Source organism: Myxine glutinosa, chromosome 11, assembly GCF_964187855.1.
Source record: "Myxine glutinosa chromosome 11, kmMyxGlut1.1, whole genome shotgun sequence".
Classification (NCBI taxonomy): Eukaryota; Metazoa; Chordata; class Myxini; order Myxiniformes; family Myxinidae; genus Myxine; species Myxine glutinosa.
Window position 1 is genome coordinate 70,347,675 of NC_136271.1, and position 27,880 is coordinate 70,375,554.

At 44.1% G+C, this 27,880-nt stretch overlaps 1 protein-coding gene across 1 annotated transcript; it reads right to left on the reverse strand.

Moving 5' to 3' along the window:
- Window positions 1-4,996: 4,996 nt before the first annotated feature.
- On the reverse strand, window positions 4,997-27,783 carry RPS29 (ribosomal protein S29). Its single transcript, XM_068130815.1, has 3 exons — window positions 27,627-27,783; window positions 26,514-26,613; window positions 4,997-5,129 (listed from the first exon to the last, which is right to left on the reverse strand). The coding sequence occupies exons 1-3, from the start codon at window positions 27,686-27,688 to the stop codon at window positions 5,121-5,123; spliced, it is 171 nt and encodes a 56-aa protein (XP_067986916.1). The 5' UTR covers window positions 27,689-27,783; the 3' UTR covers window positions 4,997-5,120.
- Between the last annotated feature and the right edge of the window lie 97 nt (window positions 27,784-27,880).

Sequence of the window (27,880 nt, forward strand, 5' to 3'; positions counted from 1 at the left end):
GGAAGCAAACTTCAATCTAAATTTTACCCAACACATCAAATTGAGATAATCAAGTTACACATATTTTAGAAACATTTTCTCTTTTGGTTCATATATCGATACAAATAGACAAAATAAAGTTCTGTGGATTTTTTTCTGGAGGATGAGGCTCATGGAAGAAATGTCTTTACATCAACACGTTGGCACAACATTCACATCATGCATTGTGAAAGAAAGCTGAACATGGTATTAACTTGAGCATGGTTAACAAATGGTTTGCACCTGATTTTAGCAGGCAAGGGTCAATTTTAATTGGATGTTATAGTGGAGGGAACATACACTTGGCCCTTGCTACGTTATTGAAAAATTCAAAGTAAAGTGAAAAGACGTTAAGCGAATCACATTTTCAAGTAAGAATTAATGTATAAACTGGAGTTAGGTTCTCAATATTTTTTTCTGACGAGAAATGTGCAACAAATACAGATGCATTCAAAGTACACCACCCCCATGCCAAATAAATAAATAACATCATTCAGCTAGAGACATTGTTGAGGCGCCTCTGGCACCCGGCGATGCTGCCGTAAAGCACATGGAGACATGTAATATAGTGCAACTATATTACAGCATGCTTTGGTCCCATATTTAACACAGCAACAGTAAATCACATATTTCTTAGCAAATGCAATATATATATTATATATATTGTTGCGGATCTCCAACGTCGGCCTTCCCCTTACCAAGGGGGGATTAATCCCCTTGTCTTTTTACTCGCCGACGGGATCCGGAGCTATGACGTTCCTTCCGGACGACGTTAGGTAGGGTCGTAGGCCGAATTCTTATTACCTAATTACTAACGCCGGCCATGAAGCAAGGAAATAACTCCCGCCCGAATCATGGCTATAATTTGGAAACGCCGAGCGATAGCGAGCCGCGATTCGGGCCGTTAACAGGTACTAAACCCGATTTGAGCGGTTGTGATCGTGCCACGCTTACCCAATTGAGAAATCACCAAAACGGTCGAATTAAGAGGAAACAGGGATAACAAGGAATTTAATACACTTTGTACAATGAAGAGGAAGAAGCAATGTACAGTGAAGAAGAAGAAGCAGATTCACAGGGCAGCCTTATACAGTCTTAACTTATCCCTGGACACGGGCCCGTTCGCACTCAGACTCAGACTCACACGGGGGTTGTAGATGGCCGGGTTGAGGGTCCAAACATGGCGTCCACAGCTCGCTCCGGTCCCCGACTCGTACCACAAAGAAGATGGTAGACGGCAGGCAAGCTCTCCGCGTGTCGTTGGCACGGATCGGACAATTATACGGGGGGATCGGTAAGCTGGGCTAGCGGTTACTTTGCGGCTCATGGCCGCGTACGTAATAGAAATACCAGCGCTTTATATGCGCTTCCAGCAAGCCCAAAGCCAAATCCTCCACGAGTTCTTGCAATCAAAGTTCCCCCAGTGAGTCCTTCCACCAATGCCAAACGTGACAATCCTCATGCAAAGCGCAAATACTCTCAAGCCCTAGACAGTCCTCTTACAATGATTGCAGTTACGTCAGTCCTCTTCATGCGAGCGAGCTCAGTCCTTTCCGCACAGTCCTTTGGAAGGGCTTTGCGTGCGCGGTTATAAAGCGCCGCCCAGCGTACCCTCTGGAATGTGCCAGACGCGCACTTACCACGCCCCTTAGGCCATGCCCACTGAGCCCTGGTTGGTTGTTGGGGTCTTACCAGCTCCGCCCTTGATGTCTGCTTGACGTGGCCACACCCCCGACCTCGCGCCCCGCCCCTTTTCCAGGCCTTACCTCGTGGCATTCGGCTGGTTTGAGCCTCCTAATGCGAGGGGCAATAGGGCGCAGACTGGATGGTGCGCAATGAGGTCGATTTGGAGAGTGGGCCGCAAAATGAACAGGGCCTACTCTTATTTATTTCTTTTACACAACGCAGGTATCACTATTGGAAATGTCCTTATCTCACATATACGATGACAAAACTAACGTTCAAAGGTGGCCTACGTGTTGCATGTGGACTAGCTATGGGGGCAAAACCTTTAACCTTTATTAATCATGGTTAAAGTGGTTGAGCTACTCACCACATACAAGGCTTTCATCCACAGCTCAATGGAATACTGTTTCCCCCTCTGGGCTGGTGCTCCTGCCTCACACCTAGCTCGGCTTCACGCTGTTGAAACCTTGGAATCTCCCGCGATGACGCTATCTCCGAGGGCCTTTCACTTACTCACCGCAGGCAGGTTGGTGGTCTTTCCGTCTTCTACCGACTCCTCTCCGGCCTTGCTCCCCCAGCTCTCTCTGGGCTCTGTCCCCCAAATATTCCTACAGGTCACACAAGATCTGCCTGCAACCCTCTTATGGTTAAACTGCCAAAATCAAGACTCTCTGCTCACCTTCACTCCTTCATTCCCCTTTTCTCCCACCTCTGGAACAAACTCTCCCACTCCCTTCAATCCCAGTCCTCCCTTCATTTCTTTAAAACAGCTGTTCACCACCATCTCTTATCTTCCCCCTTCCAAAACCTTGATCTTTTCTACCCCCGCTAATTCACCCCAGAGTCCTTGCAGTGTTCATATGTTTTATACCTCTCCCACCTCCCCCCCAAGTCCTCCCGATGTCCCTGCTCTCAAATGTTGTGTTTGTGTCCTTCCCCCTCTCTCCCCATCCTGTCTGCCGCTCCTTGTTTTTTGTGTTTTGTGTGTCGGTTTGACTTTTTGTGTGATTAATGTTAGCTCTTTCACAAGCCTCGATCTTGTTTAAAAAAAAAAGAAAAAAAGTGTGCCGTGTGGTGTGTCAGCATTTTAAAAATGCATTTTCTCAGCAACCGTTGATCCGATTGACATGAAATTTTACCGTCGGAGCGCCTCTGCCTGTAGATTTTTTTGCTGATAATTATGACGTCATAGGTCACGTGGTACAGACGCCATCTTGGGGAAAAAATCGAAAAAAGGTGCACCTCTATATCTCCGAAACCGTTCCCTGGAAAAATTGAAACATGGCTCATTGTCAAGTACTCCCCTTGGGGAATAAGATATGTTAATGATGATGTCATCGGTGCCTTCGTTATGACGTCCTAATTCGACAAGTACAACACTTATCCGATCATTGGGAATTTTTTTATCAGCAACTGTTGGTCTGATGGGCACACAATTTTCACCATAGGAGCACCTCCTCATGTAGAATATGATATCATGATGATGATCATGATGTCATAAGTCATGTGGTACAGGCGCCATCTTGGAAAAACCGAAAAACGTAACATCTCTCCATCTCCAAAACCGATGCAGGGAAAAAATTGAAACATGGCTCATTGTAAAGATCTCCATATGGAGAATAGGTATTAACGATGACGTCATTGGTGCCATAATTATGACATCATAATTCGACAGGGACAACTCTTAGTCTGATCAGTTTGAAATGTATTGAGCATGATCTATGCAACAATGAGAGAATATAAATTTATGATGTCATCGCTCACGTGGTCTGGCAGCCATATTGGATCAAAAAAAAAAGTGTTCAAAAACAGAAGAGTTGCCTCGCAACAGGTTGACTGCGCAGGGTAAGTATTCTATGAATACCATCTAGTTTAACACAGGTTCTCTCTGCGGGGAAACTTAAGTAGCCGCTATCAACAGGTGCTCGCTAAGGCAGGTTTGACTATATACACACCAGCAGCTCATGACTCAAACTCCTTGTATTGTGTATCTATGGTTGATAGATGCAATTCCTTAATATTAGAATCAGCTTGAAACTTAGACAAAAACAGAACGACAGACACTGCCTGAAAGACAGGCAAAGAGAAGAAAAAAAAAAGCCGACAGCGAAAATAGAAGCTGAAATTGATTGAAGGGATGATAAAGTAGGCCAATAATTTCATTTAGGATTTACTGTATGGTGATAAGTTTAGATGTTCATTGTTGAATGCAGTAACGCGCACATATACATTAAAGTCTTTTCTAAATTCCGCTCATACAATACCACTTTTGGGTGACATGGCATCAGGGAGATACACATTCAAATTAACTTGACCACTTGCATAGCAAAAATAGTAATAAAATAAAAAATAGAAAGAGCAATCAGAGATTGCAGACCCTCACCAGGATGTGTTTTCAGTGGTTTAAGGCTTTTGTGTGAAACATGGCAGCCAAACCTCGTTTTTTTTTTTTCTCCACCAATTTATCCCTAAATATTACTCAAGAAATTTCATCTTGACCGGATGAAGTTTTGTACTTGTCGCATTATGACGTCATAATGGAAGCACCGATATCATCATTAACATATGTTATTCCACATGGAGAGTTCTTTACAATGAGCAACAACAACAACAACATGCATTTTAAAGGCCATTTTCCCTGCTAGAGCGGGGGTTAGCCTTGAGGCTAGTTAGCCTTGAGGCGGGGGTTAGCCTCTTTACAATAAGCCATGTCTCAATTTTTCCGATGCAGCACTTTCGGAGATAGAGGTGCATTTTTTTCGGTTTTTTTCAAGATGGCAGCTGAACCACGTGACTGATGAAATCTTCTTTTTTTCCTCCACCAATTTATCCCTCGATGACGCTCAAGAAATTTCATCTTTATCGGATGAAGTTTTCTACTCCTCATAGGTGCATTATGACGTCATAATTCGACAACATATTTTATTCCCCATGGAGAGTTCTTTACAATGGGCCATGTCTCAATTTTGTCTATGCAGCGCTTTTGGAGATAGAGGTGCAAAGATTTTCAGTTTTTCCAAGAAGGCGCCCATACCACCACATGACCTATGACATCATAATTATCATTAGAAATTATACATGTGGAGTTGCACCTATGGTGAAAATTTCCTGCCAATCGGACCAACAATTGCAGAGAAAATCATTCATTCTATGCGGACAAACAAACAAACAGACAGCGAAACAAACGGACTCAAATGCAATACCCTCTCCTCAGGTGAGGGTAACAAAAACAAGGAGAAAGAATAAATCAGCTGCTTGGATAGATTCATTAACAAATGACCAAAAACAACAATGAGATGTCATTTTTTTATTCAAATCATGCTGATACGGCAGTCATAGTTGAACATCCTGACAAGCTCGGAATGTGGATGCAAGGTACAACGCAACCAGGCATTGTAAGAGGACCATCTGCAGCACTAGTCCAACTGAAAAAACAAAAGCAGAGGGAAAGTATAATGAGAAAAAAAAAAAAAGAAGATTACAGATGTACAAAAGCATGCTAAAAATTGAACATCAGGCCTCCAGATGTCTTACGGGCAGGCACGGGTGTCAGACTTTAGCATGCAAATGGTGATCACATGACAGTATACTGCATAAAACATAGAGGCCAGATTTCCCTAATCTTGCACTTCAAGCAAAATAAGCTTAAGACAACAAGATTCAATCACTCTTGGAATAATCAGTCTTCCCACAAATAAATGTCACTAAAATGATCCGAGAAGGCGGGTCAAGGTGGGTACAAAAGGAACTTGGACACAGGAATCCATTTGGCACATCAAATCTACAATACATCTACACCGTATAAATTAAATCTAAGAGTTTATAAACTTGAATTCACTCAGAGAAGGGGTGCAGATGAGAACAGTGGGGAAAGCACAGACAAACAAGGTGTTTTATTCACTGCCATGTAAAAAAAAAAATCTCAGATATTCAGGAGTTGCGACATACGGATGGATGTTAGGAGCATCAATTTACAAAATGCCTCCACGAGCGTTTTCTCCTATTATAACGTTGACTGTATCTATTATAAGAGAGCCACATGTCTGTGTGTGCATGCATGCACGTGTGCTGCCATTTTTCTCAAAGATGGCGGAACTGATCTTCGTCAAACTTTCAGGGGTTTCATCAAAGTGCCAGGGAGTGTTTTTAGGCAAAAAAATGTTCGGTTTATTCTATTTTTATTTAATAATAATAAATAAATAAAATAATAAATAAATAAAAAAACGTGTTTTGTGGGATTTTTTTTTCTTCCCTCGTCCTACCTACCAACAGGAGTGTTTTGAGACACCAGACACATTTTGATGTGATATTTCTATGTTAGTTTATTAACAATGTATTTCATGTTTCATTATTTTGCTTACCTATTTAGTTTACCGAGTTTGCTTACCATTAGTTTGATTCCATCTTGCTGCACAGCATTACAAGCAAATTCTGTCTGGGGTTCAAAAAGACCCACTTGTTCTTGTCCATTCTTTTTTTTTTTTTTTCTTTTTTTTTGGTATACAGTTTCAATATTAAGTCTACACCCCCATTTCAAATTTTTCACCTTTTCTGGCCTTATAGACTGAAATTAAATTGCATCAAATCAGACTTTTTTCCACCTTTATTTACACATTGTAACCCACAACTTCCAAGTGAAAAACAAATTCTACATATTTCAGAAAATTCATTTAAAATACAAAACGAGATTATCTTAGTTTCCAAAACTAGAAATACAAAACTAGAGCGTCCACTCCCTTTATAATACAACAACAACAACAACATGCATTTTAAAGGCCATTTTCCCTGCTAGAGCGGGGGTTAGCCTTGCGGTCCCCATGACAATCTTCTCCATTTTGCCCTATTTTCTGCATCTCTCCTTGTTAACCCCCTTGCCCGCATTTCTTCTTCCACCATCTTTAGCCAAGTCTTTCTCGGTCTTCCCCGTCCTCTACTTCCTTCTACATTCATTTCCATCACTCTTCTCAACCAGTCACTTTCATCCTTCAACACATGACCAAACCATCTCAACCTGTTCCTCTTCACAGCATCAATCACAGGCTCTATTCCCATCATCTTTCGCAATTCATCATTTGTCTTCCTCTCTCTCTCTCAATGATACTCCGCACATCCGTCGAACCATTCGCATTTCGACCCTTTCCAACCTTCGTTGCTGCTCTACGTTCATTACCCATGTCTCGCTCCCATAAATCATAACACTTCTCACACATGCAGCATACACCTTTCCCTTCAGCTTCAACGACACTCCCCTCATCATCAGCACACCACTCAGTTCCCAAAACTTCTTCCATGCACATCTCACTCTAGCAACCGTTGCCGAGTCTGATCCACCTTCTCCATTCAGCATGTCTCCGAGGTAGCAAAATGTTTTCACACCTACTCCCTTTATAATGTCAATTGTAAATTAGCTCAGATGTAACCAATCACCTTCATATTTCATAATCATATTTCAGAATAAAATCAGCTGTTCCTGAAGGTTTCAACAGATCAGGGGATGGGTATAAAAATATTTCAAAGGCCTTGAATATCTCTTGGAGCACAGTCAAGACAATCATGAAGACATTTGGTACCACCAAGCAGCTGCCTAGATCAGGCCGTCCCTCCAAACTGGATGACCAAGCAAGGATCACAGATAAGTCGATTTGGAGTGCAATAAGAAGCCAGATAAACTATGATAGTTATCAAAACTATGAATTAGTCTGAAAAATAGAGATCTTAATTCCTCCCTGATACTGTCATAAGCAAACCAACGCTGCCAACGGTACTTCCAGGGTTATGAACGAACGAGTTGTTTTGTGTATATTATTTGTCCCCGTTAGACTTGTAATACTCAGTTCCAGAAAAAGGATAATAAGCTTGTTACATACACGTCAGGTGGGTCGACGACAACCGTTGACTACCTGATGGTGCGTAGGCGAGATAGGGGGCACCTCCAGGACACAAAGGTGATCCCAGGGGAGGAGGCTGTTTCACAGCACCACTTGGTTGTCTGCGACATAAGGTTGAAAGGTGCGAGGAGAGCTCGGCGGGTGAAGTACCAACCGAGAAGGTATGTCGATACCTTCTCGGTGAGGTATGTCGTTGGTGAGGTATGTCGAAGGACAAAAGGACCACCGAGGCACTCGGAAACATGGTGGTGGGATGATGAAGTTGGAAAGAAGATTGAAGAGAAGAGGAAGAAGTTCAAGGAGTGGGCAGAAGGCGAAGGGTATGGGGGCAGAAAAGGAAGAGCATGAAAGTTATAAGGCAGCCAAGAAGGCTGCAAAGAAAGAGGTAGCAAAGGCGCAGGAGGCATGTGGGAAAATGTTCGGAGAACGCTTACATTTGGAAGAGGGTCAGAGAGCGGTATTCAGGATGGCAAAGCAGATAGCGAAAGAGAGGTGTGATGTGATGGGGGTGAGTTGCTTGAAGGATGAAGTGGGACAAATCGTTGTGGTCCCAGATGGAATTAAAGGAAGATGGAAGAGATATATGGAAATACTGTTGAATGCAGAGAATGAATGGGATGGCAACATGGAGAGTAACCCAGTTTTAGGACCGGCAGAGAAGATAACCAGAAGAAGGAAGTTGAGGAAGCGATTAAAGCAATGAAGAGTAGAAAAGCGGGAGGGCCGACAGGAGTTGTGGGAGATATGTTGAAGGCAGCGGGAAATTGGGGTGTGAAGAGAATGACAGAGATCTGTAATCTGGTGGTGAAAGAAGGCTGCATTCCAGTGGATTGGGAACCGAGTACCCTCGTCCCTCTATACAAGGGGAAAGGTGACCCTCTGGACTGTGGTTCGTATCGAGCGATAAAGTTATTGGAGCATGGAATGAAGGTATTGGAAAGGGTGTTGGAGAGGAGGATAAGGAAGAAAGTGAAGATTGACGAAATGCAGTTTGGATTTATACCAGGAAGAGGAATGACAGACGCGCTTTTTATTGTGAGGCAGTTGCAGGAGAAGTACATGGAGAAGAGGAAGAAGTTGTTTCTTGGGTTTGTTGATCTGGAGAAAGTATTCGATAGGGTTCCACATGAAGTAGTGAAATGGGCATTGAGGAAGTTAGGAGTGGAGGAATGGTTGATCAGAGTAGTGATGGCAATGTACAAAAGAGCGCGCACAGCTGTAAGGACGAAGGACGGGAACAGTGGTGAGTTTGAGGTGAAGGTGGGAGTGCATCAGGGGTCGGTACGAAGTCGACTACTATTTGTAGCTGTGATGGAGGTGCTGGCTCGGAACATAAAGGAGGGTTTACCGTGTGAGTTGTTGTATGCAGATGATCTGGTGTTGATTGCAGAAAGTATGGATGGACTGAAGGAGAAGATGAACAAGTGGAAGGAACGAAAGGTCTGAAGGTGAATATCGGAAAAACAAAGGTGATGGCAAGTGGTAAAGCATGTGGTGAGGTGAAAAGAACTGGGAAGTGGCCATGTGCTATGTGCAGGAAGGGTGTCAAGTGAACTCAATTCAATGTACAATGTGCGCTGTGTGCTGAGTGGGTTCATCAAAAATGTAGTGGTTTTAGAGTGTCATTAACCAGTGTGGCAGCTACATTCAAGTGTAAGGTGTGCACAGAGGGAGCTGCAGAGGGAGGAAATGTTGAGTTGGATCTTGGAGACGGCGTGAAGCTGGAAGGTGTGAAAACATTTTGTTGCCTAGGAGACATGCTGAATGGAGAAGGTGGATCAGACTCGGCAACGGTTGCTCGAGTGAGATGTGCATGGAAGAAGTTTCGGGAACTGAGTGGCGTGCTGACGAGGAGGAGAGTGTCGTTGAAGCTGAAGGGAAAGGTGTATGCTGCATGTGTGAGAAGTGTTATGATTTATGGGAGCGAGACATGGGTAATGAATGTAGAGCAGCAACGAAGGCTGGAAAGGGTGGAAATGCGAATGGTTCGGTGGATGTGTGGAGCATCGTTGCGAGAGAGGAAGACAAATGATGAATTGCGAAAGATGATGGGAATAGAGCCTGTGATGGATGCTGTGAAGAGAAACAGTTTGAGATGGTTTGGTCATGTGTTGAGGAAGGATGAAAGTGACTGGCTGAGAAGAGTAATGGAAATGAATGTGGAAGGAAGTCGAGGACGGGGAAGACCGAGAAAGACTTGGCTGAAGATGGTCGAAGAAGAAATGCGGGCCAGGGGGTTAACAAGGGGAGATGCAGAAAATAGGGCAAAATGGAGAACATTGTCATGGGGACCGCAAGGCCAACCCCCGCTCTTGCAGGGAAAATGGCCTTTTAAAATGCCTGTTGTTGTCTGTTGTTGTTGGACTTGGTCCGACTTGGTTAGACTCATCCGTCGACCATTTCTCAGACACGCATTTACCGATCTTGTTTAAACTTGGCACAAAGACAATACATGCGATTATCCATATGCAGAAGATTTTGTTTTGTAATCTGACCAAAGATGGCAGACTGACAGCCTTTAACGCCATACATCAAAATTACTAAAACCATGGGGTCTATGGCATTTTATGTATTGTACAACGCTCCTTTACTCTGCCATCTCCAGGCATTGCAAAACGTCATTGCCAGGCACCGAAGGGGGCTCAGCAGTGACGCATGCTGAAAGTGAGTACTCAGTTTTCACTCTGGTTGTTTTCTTTCTTTCTTTCTTTCTTGTTTGTTTGTTTTCTTGGTTGTTTGTCCGGGTGATATCTCAGCCATCCTTTGAGCTAGGAAGCTGAAATTTTGGCACAATAGTGAGCAAGTCCTTTGTCAAAAACAGTATTTTTTGTTTTTTGATTAATCAATTAATTGAGGAGTTATTTAATTATTAGCGATTAATTAAGTACTTATTTATTTATTTAATTATTTATTTAATTTATTTAATTAATTACATTTCCTTTCTCTTCTGCCCATTAACTCAGGCACCTTTTGAGTTAGGAAGCTCATATTTGGACATGCCAATGACCTGGTGATTTGGCTGCAAAGGCTATTTTTGATTTATTTATTAACCAATTCATCAATTAATTATTTAATTATTCGATTAATGACTAAAAAAAAAATTGTTTTTTTTAAAGTTACAGATTCTGATGAAATGGTGGTGGTTTTTGTGTTCTGTGACCGAATTGATTAATAATTTAATTTCTTAATGATTATTGTACACCTCTCCTTTCGTTTGCCATCTCCAGGCACTGCATACGCCATACGTCATACGTCATTGCCAGGCACCGAAGGGGGCTCGGCAATGACGCACGCTGAAAGGGAGTACTCAGTTTTCACTCTGGTTGTTTGTTTGTTGTACACCGCACCTTTCCTATGCCATCTCCAGGCGCTGCATATCGTCATTGCCGGGCATCGAAGGGGGCACCCGGCCATTGCCGGGCACCGAAGTAATATATACTGTATCTATCTATAATTCCAGTAATCTCTGTGTGTTTGTTTGTACGTTTGTACGTTTGTTTGTTTGTCTGTGACCGCTGTTTCTCGACAACCACGGGTCCGATATACTTTAAACTTGCCAGGTATATTGCTGGGGACCCGAGGATGTGCCTTTTCAAGGTTTTTTTTTTGATCGAGGCTCGTGAAAGAGCTAACATTAATCACACAGAAAGACAAACAGACACATAAAACAAATAACATCGGGAGCGGTAGACAAGATGGGGAGAGAGGGGGAAGGACACAAAAGAGAGGGGGAAGGACACAAACACAACATTTGAGAGCAGGGACATCGGGAGGACTTGGGGGGAGGTGGGAGAGGATTAAAACATATGAACACTGCAAGGACTCTGGGGTGAATTACCGGGGGTAGAAAAGATCAAGGTTTTCGATGGGGGAAGATAAGAGATGGTGGTGAACAGCTGTTTTAAAGACCTGGAGGGAGGAGTGGGATTGAAGGGAGTGGGGGAGTTTGTTCCAGAGGCGGGAGAAAAGGGGAATGAAAGAGTGAAGGTGAGCAGAGAGCCTAGACTTTGTCAGTTTAACCAGAAGAGGGTTGCAGGCAGATCTTGTGCGACCTGAAGGAATATTGGGGGGACAGAGCACAGAGAGAGCTGGGGGAGCAAGGCCGGAGAGGAGTCGGTAGAAGACAGAAAGACCACCAACCTGCCTGCGGTGAGTGAGTGAAAGGCCCTCGGCGTTGACTACATCGCAGGAGATTCCAATGATTCTGAAAGCTTTGGCCTCAACAGCGTGAAGCCGAGCAAGGTGTGAGGCAGGAGCACCAGCCCAGAGGGGGGAACAGTATTCCATTGAGCTGCGGATGAAAGCCTTGTATGTGGTGAGGAGCTCAGGTGTGCCAAGGAAGGACTTCGCACGACGGAGGATGCCCAGTCGGCGACTGGCTTTGGAGGCCAGCTTGGAAATGTGGTTTTCCCAAGAAAGATCATGGCAGATAGTGAGACCCAAAAGCTTGAGCGACAGAACTTCTTGGAGAGGATTGTTGAGAAAGTAGATGGGAGGGTTGTCCAGTCGGTCCTTTCGGAGAGACATTGTAAGAGTGTGAGATTTGTCAGGATTGAAAGACATGTTCCACTTGTTTGACCAGTCTGTGATTTTGTCCAGGTCTGCAGAGAGTGAGGAGGCTGCAGACTGCCGATCTGAGGGATGAGGAATGGAGCGACAGAGAGTAGAGTCGTCAGCAAAGAGATAGAGAGGATTTTCAAGAGAGTCAGAGAGATCATTGATGAAGACCAGAAAAAGCACAGGGCCCAGAACACTACCTTGGGGAACTCCAGCCTGAACAGGAAGAGGAGATGAGAGAAACCCATTCAGGGCCACACGTTGACTACGACCAGAGAGGAAGTCCGCCAGCCATGCGTGGAGATTTCCATGGATACCAAAGGAGGAGAGTTTGGAGAGCAGAGCAGGGTGCCAGACCGTATCGAAGGCACGTGAAATGTCAAGGGAGACAGCTCTAATTTCCTGTTTGGCGTTGAGGACCTCCATCCATTGTTGAGAAAGCAGAAGCAGCATGTCCAGAGTAGAGTGACCAGGTCTGAAACCAAATTGATGATCAGAGATCAAGCCATTGGAGAAGAGGAAAGATTTAATATCTGAAGCAATGATGGATTCCATGACTTTGCTGATAATTGGGAGAAGGCTGATTGGTCTGTAGTTGCTGGGATCTGTTTTTGCACCTTTTTTGTGCAAAGCGGTGATGTTGGCTGATTTCCAAGCAGATGGCAGATGACCTTGAGCAAAAGAGAGGGTGAAGAGAACAGAAAGAGGGAGTGAAAGTGCAGAAGAACATGATTTTAGGACCCGTGGGCTGATGCCGTCATGACCAGTTGCAGAATCAGAGTCGAGGGTTGCCAGAAACTTTTCCACCTTGTCAGGAGGAAAGGACACATAGTCCAGGAGCAGCTGGGTACGACTGGGTACGGTGGGTACAGAGAGGGATGGGTTTGGGACACAAGATTTAGAGGCAAACACAGAGTTGAGGCATTCAGCTTTTTCACGTGCGGAGTCAGCCGTTAAGCCATTTGAGGTGAGGGAGGGGATGGAGGGGGAACAAACACCAGAAACAGATTTGACCAGACGCCACCAGGATTTGGAAGAGGGAGACAGATAAGAGAGTTCGGTCTTGAGAATGGTGAGATATTGTTTCCTGGCTCTCCTGAGGGTGGACACACACTTGTTTCGGGCTTTGTGAAAGGAAATGAGATTTCCTTCCGTTGGATTTGCTTTCCAGGAGACGAAAGCAAGTTGTTTCAGGGCAACAGCCTCACCACAAGATTCCGTGTACCATGGACGGGAGGAAGGGTATGACAACTGAAGACGAGATGGTATAAATCTGTGCATGAGAGAGAGCAATTTACTTTGAAAGAATTCCCAGGATGAGTTGATGTCAGAGGCGGTAGAGATGGGAGACCAGTCCAGATGATTGATGGCTGCTTGAAGACCGTGCCAGTTGGCCTGAGTGAAATGCCAGACTCGTCGACGCTGAGGAGGCTCTCTGAGAATGGTCAGAGAGATGTCCACTTTGACAAGCACATGATCAGATGAGCCGATTGGAGCAGAAGAAGAGCAGCAGACATTTTCAGGGAAGTTTGTCATAACCAAATCCAGAAGAGAAGATGCTCCGTTGACTGAGATCCGGGTCGGGAAATTGACAGATTGTGTCAGTCCCAGTGAGTCGCAGAAGTCCTTTGCTGAAGAGCCATGGCTGGTGAGAGAGGTTCCCACACCCAGCCAACTGGCATGGTGACAATTGAAATCACCACATATGAGGAAGAGAGAGTTGGGATGGGTAGATAGAAGTTGGTCCATATTATCAGACAGTGAGATGTAGATGGAGTCATCGCTGATTGGTGGACGGTACAACACACATATGAACAAAAGGTGGGAGCGAAGGGGAAGCCGTAGCCAAAGGTATTCCTGGGGGTGAGGTGGAGAGAGGGCAGTGGAGGGCGAGTGAGGAAGAGTTTTTTATAAAGATAGCAACCCCACCTCCAGGACGAGGCTCAGGTCTATCATACCGGAGGAGGGAGTAACCTGGGAGAGATACCAAGGCATCAGAGACATCATGAAGGAGGAAAGTTTCTGTTAAGCAGATCACATCTGGTTTGTCAGAAGCAACCTGTATGGAGAGGTCAGTCAAGTTTGAGCGAAGGCCCCGGATGTTTGAGGTCCATACCGTTAATGAAGAGGAAGGGGGAGCATCGGGTCCAGAACAGGGGGGGGGGAGGGGTAGGGTAAGATGTGGAAGAGGAGGAAGAGGTAGGGAGAGCTGTTGAAGGTGTGTCAGAGATTTCAGAATAGCTTGGAGAAAGGGAAGAATGGGGCAGACAAAAGGTTTGATGGAGATTGGGTGAGGCACAGTGAGGTGTTATTTGAGGAGGGGGAAGAGCAAGGCAGAAGGTTTGGGGAGATGAAGGTGAAAGTTGGAAGGAGGAAGAAGCAGGGAGGATGCTTTGAGGAGGAGGGGTGAGAGGGGAGTCTAGGAGGGGAGGAGCGAGGGAGAGTCTCGGAGGGGAGGGGTGTGGGGGGAGTTTAGGAGGGAGGGGAGGGAAGGGGCAAGGGGGAAGATTTGAAAGGGATGGGTGATGGGGAGGATTTGGAGGGGAGGGGTGAGATTGGATTTTGAAAAGTGTACGATTCATGGGAAACGAACATTTTTTGCAAAATGAGTTTGAGACCTTCGAGTCAAAAATACGTTTGAGGACACTGGAGGAGGGATGGAGTTCTGGATAGTTTAGGGAATGTAGAAAGGAGGAACTGTAAGAGATGGTATTATATATATTTTTTGGAATGAATAGATTTGGTGAGCAAGACGAAAGCATCCTTTTGTAGGAAAAGAAGAAAAGGGTGTTATAATATATGAGAGAAAATAGTTGTTCAGGGGAGAGATTATACATTTCTAACCGCGTGATCGCGAACGAAGAACGAACGAACAAAAAGAACAAATAAACGAATAAGACCTGGGAAGGAAATAGTTTTTTTGGGGTTTTTTTTTTTTTTTTTGTGAGTACAGATATTAAACAAGGAGGTACGGGGCGAACGACTGGGACGAAACAGTGAACGAAAATAATTTCAGCGCATTCGACGAATCGCTGAGAGAAAAATAAACCACAAGGTCGGAGACGGTACGGTAGTCCAAGCCTACGAGTACTAGGCCGCAGAATACTCGATACCATTAACAGACGATTGTGTATACATGTACGAAAAATTAGCACCGAAAATTTTCCAAAAGATACGCTATAGGTACATACACCGAAGGATAGATACAGTCTCGACAAAAACACGATTGAGAAATATCACTTAGCTTCGAAAGCGTGAGCGCATGGAGCAGCTTCGAAAAGACGTGACCTCGCCGTGATCTCGCGAGACTTCTCATGAGGTCTCGACTTATATTGGCTGTACACTTGCGAACAAAACTTTGGAGACGGTGCTTTGTCCTAATCCAAAGCAAAATGCGAGGTCCTCCTCGCGAAGATTAAGCCAAAGCTTCATGCGTGTCACGAGTAGTTGACCCTCCAAAGATTGAGATCGCTTAACTCCGAGTTTTGTAGTATTGTTTATTTGCCAGGTCTTGTCTTCCATTGATAATTTCCCCTTATAATAATGAAGGTTCTGTGCATGAGGGGATATTTCTGCTAATAACCACTTAAACAGGTCATAACTAGGTAAACCTGTATAAAGTTTCACAAGTTCATCACAGTTTGCTACGTCTGAAACAGTAAGCTTCTTGTTACATACTGCAATGGTGGCTTTCAGTTTTGCGACGGTGTCCTTGGCTTGCAAATACTGGCTCATGAGCTGATCACAGTTCACAGTTCACAGTTCACAGTTAATTTGTCACAGGAAAAAAAGTCCGAAAAATAGTTTAAAGTGGTAAGGATCAAGTAGTGCTGGGGTGGGGAACCTCCGGCCTCCGGGCCGTATACGGCCCGCGAGACCGTTTGATCCGGCCCGCGAGGCAATTCATCTATCTATAATTCCAGTAATCTCTCCTTTTCAAGGTTTTAAATTAATCGGACAAAGGGTAACCAAGTTATGGCCAAAAACGATTCAACCAATCAGAGAGGAGCGAGCTTTCACGTGTTGTAACAGTCAACGAATGCGAACGTGGTGAGCAGACGCTGCCTCGGATGGCACATTTGAGAACTTATTCATTTATTTGACGTTGGCAAAATATGTTGGTGCTAACAGAATAATTGCCATCAAATTAAAACTAATTTGCGATTAATCGTAACTGTGATATGCGACCTTCCGGACAGTCAAGTGATCGCGTGATCTCATGTCATCATTTCATTCAGTATATGCAAACATGGCGACTAACAAGAAAAGAAAGGTAGATGCGGAATGTCGCGCTTTCCAAGAGAAATGGGCAAACGATTATTTCTTTGTGGAAGTAAAAGGCAAGCCAGTATGCCTAGTTTGTCGGGAAGCGCTCTCGGTGATGAAAAAGGCCAACCTCGAGCGTCATTACAGCTCGAAACATGCTGAACTGGACGAGTTGAAAGGACAAATGCACTTGGATAAAGTTAACGTTCTTCGGCGGAGTTTTGGTGCTCAACAAGCAGTCTTCATAAGACCACAATCTGACCGAGACAACACTACGCATGCTAGTTTTGTGGTGAGTGAGCTAATCACTAAGAAGCTGATGCCGCATTCAGAAGGAGAATTTGTGAAGGAGTGCCTTGTTGCCGCTGCGGAGCTGCTCGCACCGGACAAAGTAAAATTGTTCCAAAGTGTCAGTTTATCTCGAAGAACTGTCTCAGATCGGATTACTGGCATGGCACAAGATATTGAGAAAACACTGAAGGACACCGCAAGAGATTTCCAGTTTTTCTCTCTGGCCTGCGATAAGACAACGGACATAACAAACACCGCCCAACTAGCCATTTTTGTGCGGGGGATTACAGCTGAGTTTGATACGAGGGAGGGGTTGCTGTCTTTGCAAGCCATGCATGGCACCACCAAAGGTGAGGATTTGTTTGAGCAAGTTGTTTTGGCTATGAACAAATTCGAACTGCAGTTTGACAAGTTAAGTGGCCTGGCCACGGATGGAGCCCCAGCCATGGTTGGCATGCAAAAGGGATTGACTGCATTGTTCAAAAAAGAAATGAGTCGTCTCAGTCTCGATCCAAGTGAGTTAGTTGTATGCCACTGTATCATACACCAAGAGAATCTGTGTGCACAGTCCCTGAAGCTCAACAATGTGATGACAACTGTCGTTTCCACCATAAACATCATCAAAAGCAGAGGGCTGAACAGCCGCCAGTTCAAGGAGCTACTGAGTGAACTAGAGTCAGAGTACGGAGATCTGGTTTACCACTGTGAGGTGCGGTGGCCGAGTCGCGGAAATATGCTCATTGCTCACACGGTTTTACTCACTGAGAGAAGAAGTGAAACAGTTCATTGAGATGAAGGGGAAACCTGTCATGGAACTCAGTGATAGCAAGTGGCTGTGTGATTTGGGCTTCATGGTGGACATTACCAAGTACCTGTCAGAGCTGAACGTCAAGCTCCAAGGTCCCAACCAGCTTCTCAGCTCTCTGCAATCACATGTGAAATCATTTGAAGCTAAACTAAAGCTGTGGCAAGTGCAACTGGAAAGGGGAAACACTATCCACTTTCCCACTCTGCAAGAACAAAAGCCTGCTGTGACATCTGAATATGCTGCTGAGTGTGCAAAACTCCTCCAGGCATTTGGAGAGAGGTTCCAGGACATGAAAAGTAAACAAAGGGAACTGAACATATTTGCCACGCCGTTTAATGTGGAACCAGCTGATGTGCCTGACAACCTACAACACGAAATCATTGAGCTGCAAAGCAATGACGAGCTCAAAGCTAGGTACAACAACCTCCCTTTGCTCGAGTTCTACAAACTGTATGTACGTGCTGAGGATTTTCCCATTCTGAGGAGACATGCACTGAAGTTTGCATCACTGTTTGGGACGACCTACAGCTGTGAGCAGTTCTTTTCAAAACTGACTCTTGCAAAGACTCGGTTCCGCTCAAGACTGACTGACCCAAACCTGCAAAAGCAGCTGCGAGTAGCATCATCATCACTACCACCCGACACCAAACGCCTCGCCAAAGAGAAACAGTTCCAGCCATCGCATTAGGTGAGTCCGATATATGTATTCAATAATTTAGCATGGCCCTCGAAGGATGTTCTAAAACTCGAAATGGCCCTTGAGAGGAAAAAGGTTCCCCAACCCTGACGTAGTGTGTCAATGTAAACAAGCAGTCTGTCAAAGTGACAGCGACCGCCGGCGGCGCTATTGCCCCTTTCCGATCCCATGATGCATTGCGGCTCCGATTCGCGATAAGGTCTATGCGCTAGCACCGACACTTTTTCACCTTTTTCATACCTTTTAATCAGATTTAACTTATCTTCCATCGTAACCACATTACGCTTGGAAACACTAGCACTATCCTTCTTAGGACCCATGGCTAACACAGACACAGTAAAGGAATACTGTACGTCACCTCTGTTTTGAGTGAGAACCAGCAGCTGCGCGTACGTACAGTATACTGTACATACATTTTAAAAATGTTTTTAATGTGCTTTTTATTGTATTTTAAATTGTTTTTTAGCTTCTTTTATTGTTAATTTATGTACTATTTTATTTATTTTAAATATATTGTTACGGACACGACTTAGATGTTATGATGGGCCGAGCGGAATGGCCGCCGTGTTCGCACAAGTTACCCGATTACACTCGAACGTTGGCCGAATCGCGCTATGCTAGATCAATGAAGGAAAGGACACAACGGCTGGGTTAAATGACACGACACCAGGGGTACAGTTCTCAAGACCTCCGGAGGAGGATATAATATGGGTTATGCAGAACGTTTAGATTACACGGCACAGAGGTACAGCACAGAAAGATGGGCACTTATACACGGTCTTATCTTATTCCCGACAGACCACAGACAAACGGGACAAGACTGACTCACACAGGGATTGATGGCAGGGGAGGGCAGGCAGTCGATGGCTCAAGGTGCACCTTGGCTCAGGGGCAGAATCGACTCGGTCCGGTCCAGAGATGCGGGAGGTATCTCTCAGCGCTAGGAGGTGGCGTCCTTTCTTCTTCGTAGCTGAGGCGCATCTGACGTCACCTCCGTCTTCCTGCGCATGTCCCGCGGGGAGTGACACGCCCTCGGCTCGTTAGCTCCGCCCCAGATGGAATCGGTCCGCCGCTTCTTATTGGGTGCGGGGGGTTACCGGGCTCCGCCCTTGACGAGGAGCTGACAGTGAGCCCCTTTGTGGTAACCCCGTCGGAGCACATGGTCAATGGCGGCTAACCAAGCCGGAGTGAGGACGCGCACTCCCCGCGCCGCTGTTGTTGTTGGTGTTGTTGTTTCATGAGGAAGAGATGCGGGGAGGTATTGGGAGGTCCTAAACTTACTACTGGTGCCATACAATCACATTCTGGTGCAACGAAGAGTCAGAATTAATGGAAACGAGTCCTTAACTGACATAGACTAAGAATAACTAGCAAGATGTCCTATAGTTGTCTACGTGAGATGCGGTGAACCTGGGCACGACATTTAATGGGGGAAAAAGGGGAAGGTCGGGGCTACAGAGTGTTGTTTACAGACAATGGGACTAGGGAATGGGGGATTGGGGATAGTTGGGGAGTATTGGGGAAATAGGGGAATATTTACAAGCGGATATGGATGGAGGCCAAATCCCATATCCGCAACAATATTTTTAAGGAAAAATTAATTTTTTTCACGTCCGTAGGAGTGACGTAAAGTCGCACATAATGACGTTCGCTGAACTGAAATTTACTCTGGAAGAGTGGCATGAAGTCGGATTTGACGTAGGGCGAAATGGCGTAAAACGGGGTATGTATATATATATATATATATGTATGTGTGTACGCGCGTACGCGCGTGCGCACACACACACACACACACACACACACACACACACACACACACACACACACACACACACACACACACACACACACACACACACACAAAAGTAGCGCCCACCCCCCGATTTGTTTTTTCGGCTGTCAGATTCTTTCTGGGATGTCATGTTGTTCATAATTGTCTTGCAGATTATTAATTTTCTTAATTTATTTATTTGTTTTTGTTTTTCAGGTTATTGCTGCGAGTTTGGAAAGTTACTGAAGTTGCACCAAATTGAACCATGAATTACCTTTCAATGAATCACGCATTGCGGCCGTGAAACATTACTACAAATGTAATGAACAACCAATGATGGCGGCATGCCGTTTGGCACAGGAATTCGATATTAACCCACCCCAGGGAAGAAACATACGATTGATTGTCGAGAAATTTGAAGCAACAGGGTCGGTAGCCACTGCAAAGAAGTCCGGTCATCCGAAAATGGCAACGAATGTAGCTAAGGCTGAAGAAGCCATCAGGAGACTGGAACAAAGTCCGCAAAAGTCAACTCGCTGTTTATCTGCAGAGTTGGAAGTGAGCCAATCAAGTGTGATCCGTATCTTTCACCAGAAAAACTGGAAACCTTACATTCCACGCTTACTGCATGTAGACCGTGGGCCGTCGGTCAGAATTCTTAACTTTCGTGACCCACATCGAGTAACTAATCAATGTTGAAATATTATTGTCCAAAAACATGTTTAAAAGCATACCATATAACTCGGCAATCTCAGAACTCCACCATTATTTTAAAAAGTGGAAAAAAACCTCAATAATTTCGACAAGGACCTCGCTAAAATTATCCAGTCATAGTTGTCCTTTCATAAACGCATCGGACTATCCCATAAGCAACAGCCAATCAGATAACGCGTTTCAAAGAAGCGACTCTAGCAAACATGGCGACGCTCATGTCGTCTTCGGATGCTGATGCCAGTGGTGCATCTGCCGATGATTCAGAAGGGACATCATCTGGATTTTGCTGTATGCACGTCATTGCAACGCACAGCAGGGTTATTCCTCTTGCCGAGAAATCCTTCAAAAAATTCAAAGAATGTGCTAATCTCTGGAAGGAAATCGAAAACACGCCCGAAAGTAAAGTAGCACACAACGCAGACCGCTATGGCTGGGACTGTGTATCAGCGGCAGAGGCACCGGCAAAACAGCCGCGGCATGTCGACGATGATGATGAAAGAAGTGGGAGGTAAGTACCTAGATCTTGACTAACTTTTTGTTAGATCTAACTTTAATTCTAGTAATAGGGTAGTCTAGATAAGGAAATTGGGACCTGCACCTATCATCCATTCGGTCATTTCTTCCTTGGCTTTTTGCCTATGACCACATCAATTATTCCCATTACCTACCAGCGTACTGGCTCGAGATGTGTGAACTACCTGCCTTACACCCTGCTGTCCATGAAGAGTTTGTCAAAGGACGATTCTCTGTCCAGCATCAAGATGGCCATGGATTTTCTCAGACTGCATGCGACCAAACAATAGAACAAACCTGTAATCGGGACACAAAGACCAAAGGTGGAATGATTGGTTTCACTACACAGAAAGGAGCCGTCTCGCGATGGATTCTCTCTCAACGAGAACGGGCTGCCATATCAAAGAAGTGTGGAGAGATGGCAGGTAAAGACGAAATAACACAGGGTCGGAAAGACTTGCAGCCGTCTCGCATCAAGAGAGATGAAGAAGATATTTGCAGAGTGATGAGTGTGATTGATGCAATAATCAATCCCTTCGATGGGTCTCATGATCACCTACTGCATCTTGCATCTGGGGTGGTTGCATCAAAAGATGTTGCTGAATGCTACATCAAGGCATGGGAGAAAGGTGATGAAGAACTTGTAACATACTGCAAAGAGAGACTGCAAGGCACCCAAGATATATTTGCTCCAATAAAGAAATCAAAGACAAAGACTTTCAAGTCAATGAACAAGGTAGTTCACACCAAAGCGCAAGGTAAACAAGTATCACTGCAGGCAGACAGAAATCTTTTCCAGCGACTTCTTATCATTGCAAATGTCAGGAAACTAGACATTGAAAACATGCTTACCTTCAACTTGGGCCCTCTCCCACTTTCTCTAGCACACCAAGATGGTTCACTGAACAAGACAACGAAATCATCTTTACTACACTATATTGAATCCCAAGTTCAGCCAACTCCAGTCACGGAGATCCCCTCAGGAAGCATCTGGATTATAGATGCTATGGCCATGATGCAAGAACTTCAGCAGACGAGTATACCATCTACATTTGGTCAACTGGCTGATCATGTCTTGAAACAACTTGTTGATCTTGCAAGGAGGGTAAGAAGTGAATCTATACACTTTGTGGTAGACACGTACAGAAACATGAGCATCAAAAATGCTGAGAGGGGACAAAGAGGATCAAGTGGAAGTCTGATGACAAAAATCTATGGGGAAGACCAACGGGTGCCTCAGCAGTGGAAAAAGTTTCTTGCTGGCAGTGAAAACAAGGCAGAACTAATACGATTTTTCTTTAAAACCTGGAGCAGCAGACCAAGTTCTGTCCTCAAGGAGGTCCACATTTTTGTGACTCATGATGAAGAATGTCATGAACTGGAAGATGACCATGGAGTGCTGGTTGTGAATGAAGTGCAAGGCTTGAGATGCAACCATGAAGAAGCGGACACTCGCTTGTTGCTTCATGCCCAGTATGCAGCCACAAATTATCCTGGTACTTCATCAGAAAGTGCCTCTAATCCAGTTGTGATGAAGAGCCCGGATACTGATGTCTTTATCATAGGAGTAGCGAGAGCAAAAGAGATAGGAAGTGAGTTGTTATTCCATACAGGAAGGGGCAACAACAGGAGGACTCTGAGCTTGTCTGCCATAAATACCTACCTCGGGGAAGATGTTTGCAATGCACTTATTTCATTCCATTGTTTCACTGGATGTGACTCTGTTAGCAGTTTCCATGGCAAGCCCAAAGCAAAAGCATACAAGTTAATGGCAGAGAGTGCACAGTTCAAGGCCACATTCCTTAGTCCTTAACTGACATAGACTAAGAATAACTAGTAAGATGTCCGAGTTAGGACTTGTGTCCGAGTTAGAACAGTTAGGGAGATCATTCACAGTGAGCGAGGATGTTTTTTCTGGACTTGAGAGATTTGTTTGCCAGTTGTATGGACAAGAATGCGACAGTGTTAATAAAGCACGGCACAACATGTTCCTCATGCTGATTAAGTCAGAAGCTCGTCTTCCACCAACACAGGACTCACTGAGACAGCACATAAAGAGAGCAAATTACCAGGCTGCAGTACATCATCTCTGTCTGGAGCAGACCCCAGACATTCCAAGCCCACATGGACATGGATGGAAAGTGGAAGATGGAGGTCTAGATGTTGTCTGGGGTGAACAACCCCCTGCTCCTAGCAGTTTGCTTGAACTGACGTACTGCACTTGCAAAAAGACAAACTGCCAGATGCCAACTGGTAAAAACAAGGGAAGATGTTCTTGCCGGCAGCATAATGTACCATGTACTAATCTGTGCAAGTGCACTGATTGCCAAAATCCAGTGGCTGGAGAATCTTTAGATGAAGACTCCGACACAGAAGATGAAGATGTGTAGTGTTCACAACTTCACACTGTTAACCTGCTGCTGTAGCTTCATTCCATTTAGCTACTCTGTTGTGACACAGATATACGTGTAAGTTCTGGATGAGAGGGTAGCAGAGAAGCCTGTTATTTGGCCCCCAGATTGGACTCAGACATTGTGAATATTATAATAGGGCTGTATTTCCATGAGTCAACAGTCTGATTATTATCTTTTGGGTTACATTAGGCCAATAGCTATGAATAATTTGAAAACTGTTTATTAAAAAAAAATGTTGTTTTGCTACAGCCCTAAAGTGTGCCAACATAATCTAATATGACATAATCTAATCATAATATGACAGAGAGATGAGAGAGTGGGGTGGGATGAATTGGGCTCATTTGCAAAGATATATTTCGTTGAAGTGCCAATAATTACTTTGAAAATAAAAGATGTATGTGTATGTAAATGTGTGTGTGCGTGTGTGTGTGTGTGTAAAATAGGGCACATTAATTTTGCAAGGAAAAGTTTCTTAGAAGTGCCAATGATTCCTTTGAAAACATTTCCAAAGAAATATATTGGTGAGTGCATGTGTGTATCTGGTTTTGTGTGTGTGTGTGCGTGTGTTTGTATGTGTGTGTGTGTGTGTATGTGTAGCTCATTGATTTTTTTTTACCGTTCTCTGTCATGTAAGTGTTGCTGTGTTTCAATTTGTCTATTTTCCATAGGTTTGTACATAACTTTTAATTTCTTGACAAAAGAGGGTGCTGTGCATCTGGATGATTAATACTAATTAAGAATACTAATTAGTGTGCAACTTTTGGACTTGCCGAGTGGTGAATTCTTGTTCAATGATTTTTTATCTCCCATCAGACAAAAATTCACGTGGTTACCAGATGTGGGTCACGAAAATGATAAACTAGAAGTATTTCCACTGCTTGGCCCATGGTCTAATGCCCTTCATGATGGAGATGACGACCGGCATCTTAAATTTTGCGAAGAGTTCTTGGCTGAACTTGATGAAGAGGACACAATGCTGGACAACATCTGGTGGTCATATGAGGCATGTTTTTAAGCTTAACGGCACAATTAACAGACACAATTGTGTCTCCTGGGCTGCGGAGAACCCAAGAGTGACAGTTGAGAAAGAGGTAAATTTACCTGGCGTGACAGTTTGGGCAGCCATATCTCCATTCGGGATAATTGGACCCTTTTTCTTTGAGGGATCTGTCACTGCAGAAATTTACCTGGATATGCTGCAAGCCTTCTTTTGGCCCAGGGTACAAGATCAGGACTGTTATTTCCAGCAAGATGGAGCTCCACCTCATTATGGACGTCATGTTCGTCAGTGGCTTGATGAAAACTTTCCCGGAAAGTGGATCGGCCACCGCGGTCCGATCGAGTGGCCGGCATGCTCCCCAGACCTTACACCTCCAGATTTCTTTCTTTGGGGGCTCATGAAAGACCTTGTTTATCGTGAAAAGCCTCGTCCCATTCAGGAATTGAAGGCTCAAATCACTGCAAAGTTTGAGGAAATCGATATCGAACTCTGCAAGCGTGTGTGCCACTCTGTGCCTGCTCGGCTGCAATTGTGCATTGATCACAAGGGAGGGCACTTTGAAAATTGCAAGAAAAAAGTATATATATATATATATATATATATATATATAGTGACAGTCTGTGCCTGCTCGGCTGCAATTGTGCATCGATCACAAGGGAGGGCACTTCGAAAATTGCAAGAAAAAAGTAGAGCCAACAGAAGTGTACAAAACGCGTACACTTCCGTAATAATTTTCCCCCGAATAAATGGTTAGATAAACAAGTCATTCATTTATTTATACCTTCTTGTGCACTGTAATACAAATGTCAAACAAACAATCAACTGACAGAAATATATATATATATATATATATATATATATATATATATATATATATATATATATATATATATATATATATATATATATATATATATATATATATATAAAAACAGAAATCGGGCACTACTTTTGACTCACCCTGTATGTATATGTGTGTGTGTGTGTGTGTGTGTGTGTGTGTGTGTGTGTGTGTGTGTGTGTGTGTGTGTGTGTGTGTGTGTATATATATATTGATACGTTACTAACACAATTGCCTTCGATCGTTATTTGGCAAAAAATTTCTCTTCACTATTAAGAATGCCTAACTATACCCAACATCTCCAGAAAATTTCATGACGATCAAACTAATTTTCGATCCAAATAGTCTCAAAATCGGCAAAGGCAAGTTGACAAATTGCGCCAAGCACACAAGCGGTCTCAAAATCAGCGAAGGTAAATTAATTTTCAACCAAGTTGAAACGACAACGAAATAGTTGTAGCAAATTTTAAATCAAAATCATTATTTTCGAATAAAGTCTAAAGGTGGGTTTTCATGGGACACGCGAACGGTTCGCGAAGGATGCGAATGTCGAAAAAATGGCAAAGTCCAACATTCGTATCTTAGGCTCCAAAAGTTCGCCAAACATGCGCGGGGGTTCGGAAGCGTCGTCAATTGTTCGCAGGAGTCGTTTTTTGTTCGGCGGGTATTTCAAAAATGTTTGAAATACCCGCCGAGTTGTTAGTGTCGAAGCTCACAACGAAAAGCTTCAATTTCTGATATTTTGCCTTTTCATTTGGGCTTCCCAATTGAAGCCCCGCCCGTAGGGTGGGTACCGCTGCTAGTTTAATTAATTTGATGTTGGAGTGTAGGCTTGATAGCCCACATGGGATGCCTACTGTATCAATGCCATGAAATAACTAAATAAAAGACCCTTTTGCCACCCCCACACCCCCAATGAACGGCAACATAAAGCAGTCTAGAACACTTGGTAACGGTTTTAGAACATTGGCCAAAGGCCAGAGCCATTAAGCAGTTGAACACAAACCCTAAAATCTCTCAACAACTCTCCTTGGTCCCGCAACGCTCACCTTCTGGAAGCCAATATCCTTGGCATACTGGCGGAAACACTGGCGGCACATATTCAAGCCATACTTGCGGATCAGGCCATGTCGGTTCGCACAAACCCGGCTGCAAATGCAGAAGAAAAAGAAAGCGTAGTAGTAGTAAGGAGTAGTAAGGAGGAGGAGTAGTAAGGAGTAGGTGTAGTAAGGAGTAGGTGTAGTAAGGAGTAGGTGTAGTAAGGAGTAGGTGTCGTAGTAGTAAGTAGTAGTAGTAGGGAGTAGTGAGGAGTAGTAGTAGTAGTAAGGAGTAGTAGTAGTGAGTAGTAGTAGTAGTAGTAGTAGTAGTAGTAGTAAGGAGTAGTAGTGGTAGTAAGTAGTAGTAGTAGTAAGGAGTAGTAGTAGTGAGTAGTAGTAGTAGTAAGGAGTAGTAGTAGCAAGGAGTAGTAGTAGTAAGTAGTAGTAGTAAGGAGTAGTAGTAGTAAGGAGTAGTAGTAGTAAGGAGTAAGTAGTAGTGCATAATAGTAGTAAGGAGTAGTAGTAGTAAGGAGTAGTAGTAGTAAGGAGTACCAGTAAGGAGTAGTAGTAGTAAGTAAGCAGTAGTAAGGAGTAAGCAGTAAGAGTAGTGGTGCCGAGTAAGTAGTAGTAAGGAGTAGTAGTAGTAGCAAGGAGGGGGAGTAGTAGGAGGGATAGTAAGGAGAAAGAAGAAGAGGAAGAAATTAATTTTGGAAATGTACAAGATGCATATTTTAAACAAAACACATCGTTCTAGCAGACAATAACTATCGAGTATCGTTCTCTTATGGCACCTTTCAAGGCATTGCATTCAATGACAATATAAATATTAAATATATTTGTTGAAAATATAAATAAAACTCCATCGATAAATAAACCATTTCGCTCAAAATGCTAACTTACCGATTTGGTTAATCAGACACCAAGATACATTAATAAAAGACAAGATACATTAATGCAATAAACACGTCTTTAAACGTTAAAACAAAAACACGTGGATTTCAAACCGAGGCCTAACGTTTAGGCCTTCATCGTGTTTAAGCCTTCGCCGATCCACAATAAGCAGCCTTCTCCAAACCTTCCGTGAAAGACAGCGATCGGCAGACAAAACCACGTTAGTGACCGTACCAGCCGCGTGAACCAGGTCCAAATTTCCGCGGATGCATCTGATAAACCTGTTGGTGACCCATGGCTGCCGCAAAAAAGGACGATATGACCAAGAAGGAATTTTGAGAGGATTGAACTCTCGCGAGATTTTCTTTTCCTGCCGCGATCTTCTTCCTCTTCTTATTCTTCCCTCTTCACGACCTCCTGTCATGCGATTTTGAAAATAATGGCGTCTGCAGAGCCGCGAGGCTCTATATTGGCCACGCGCAAAAAAT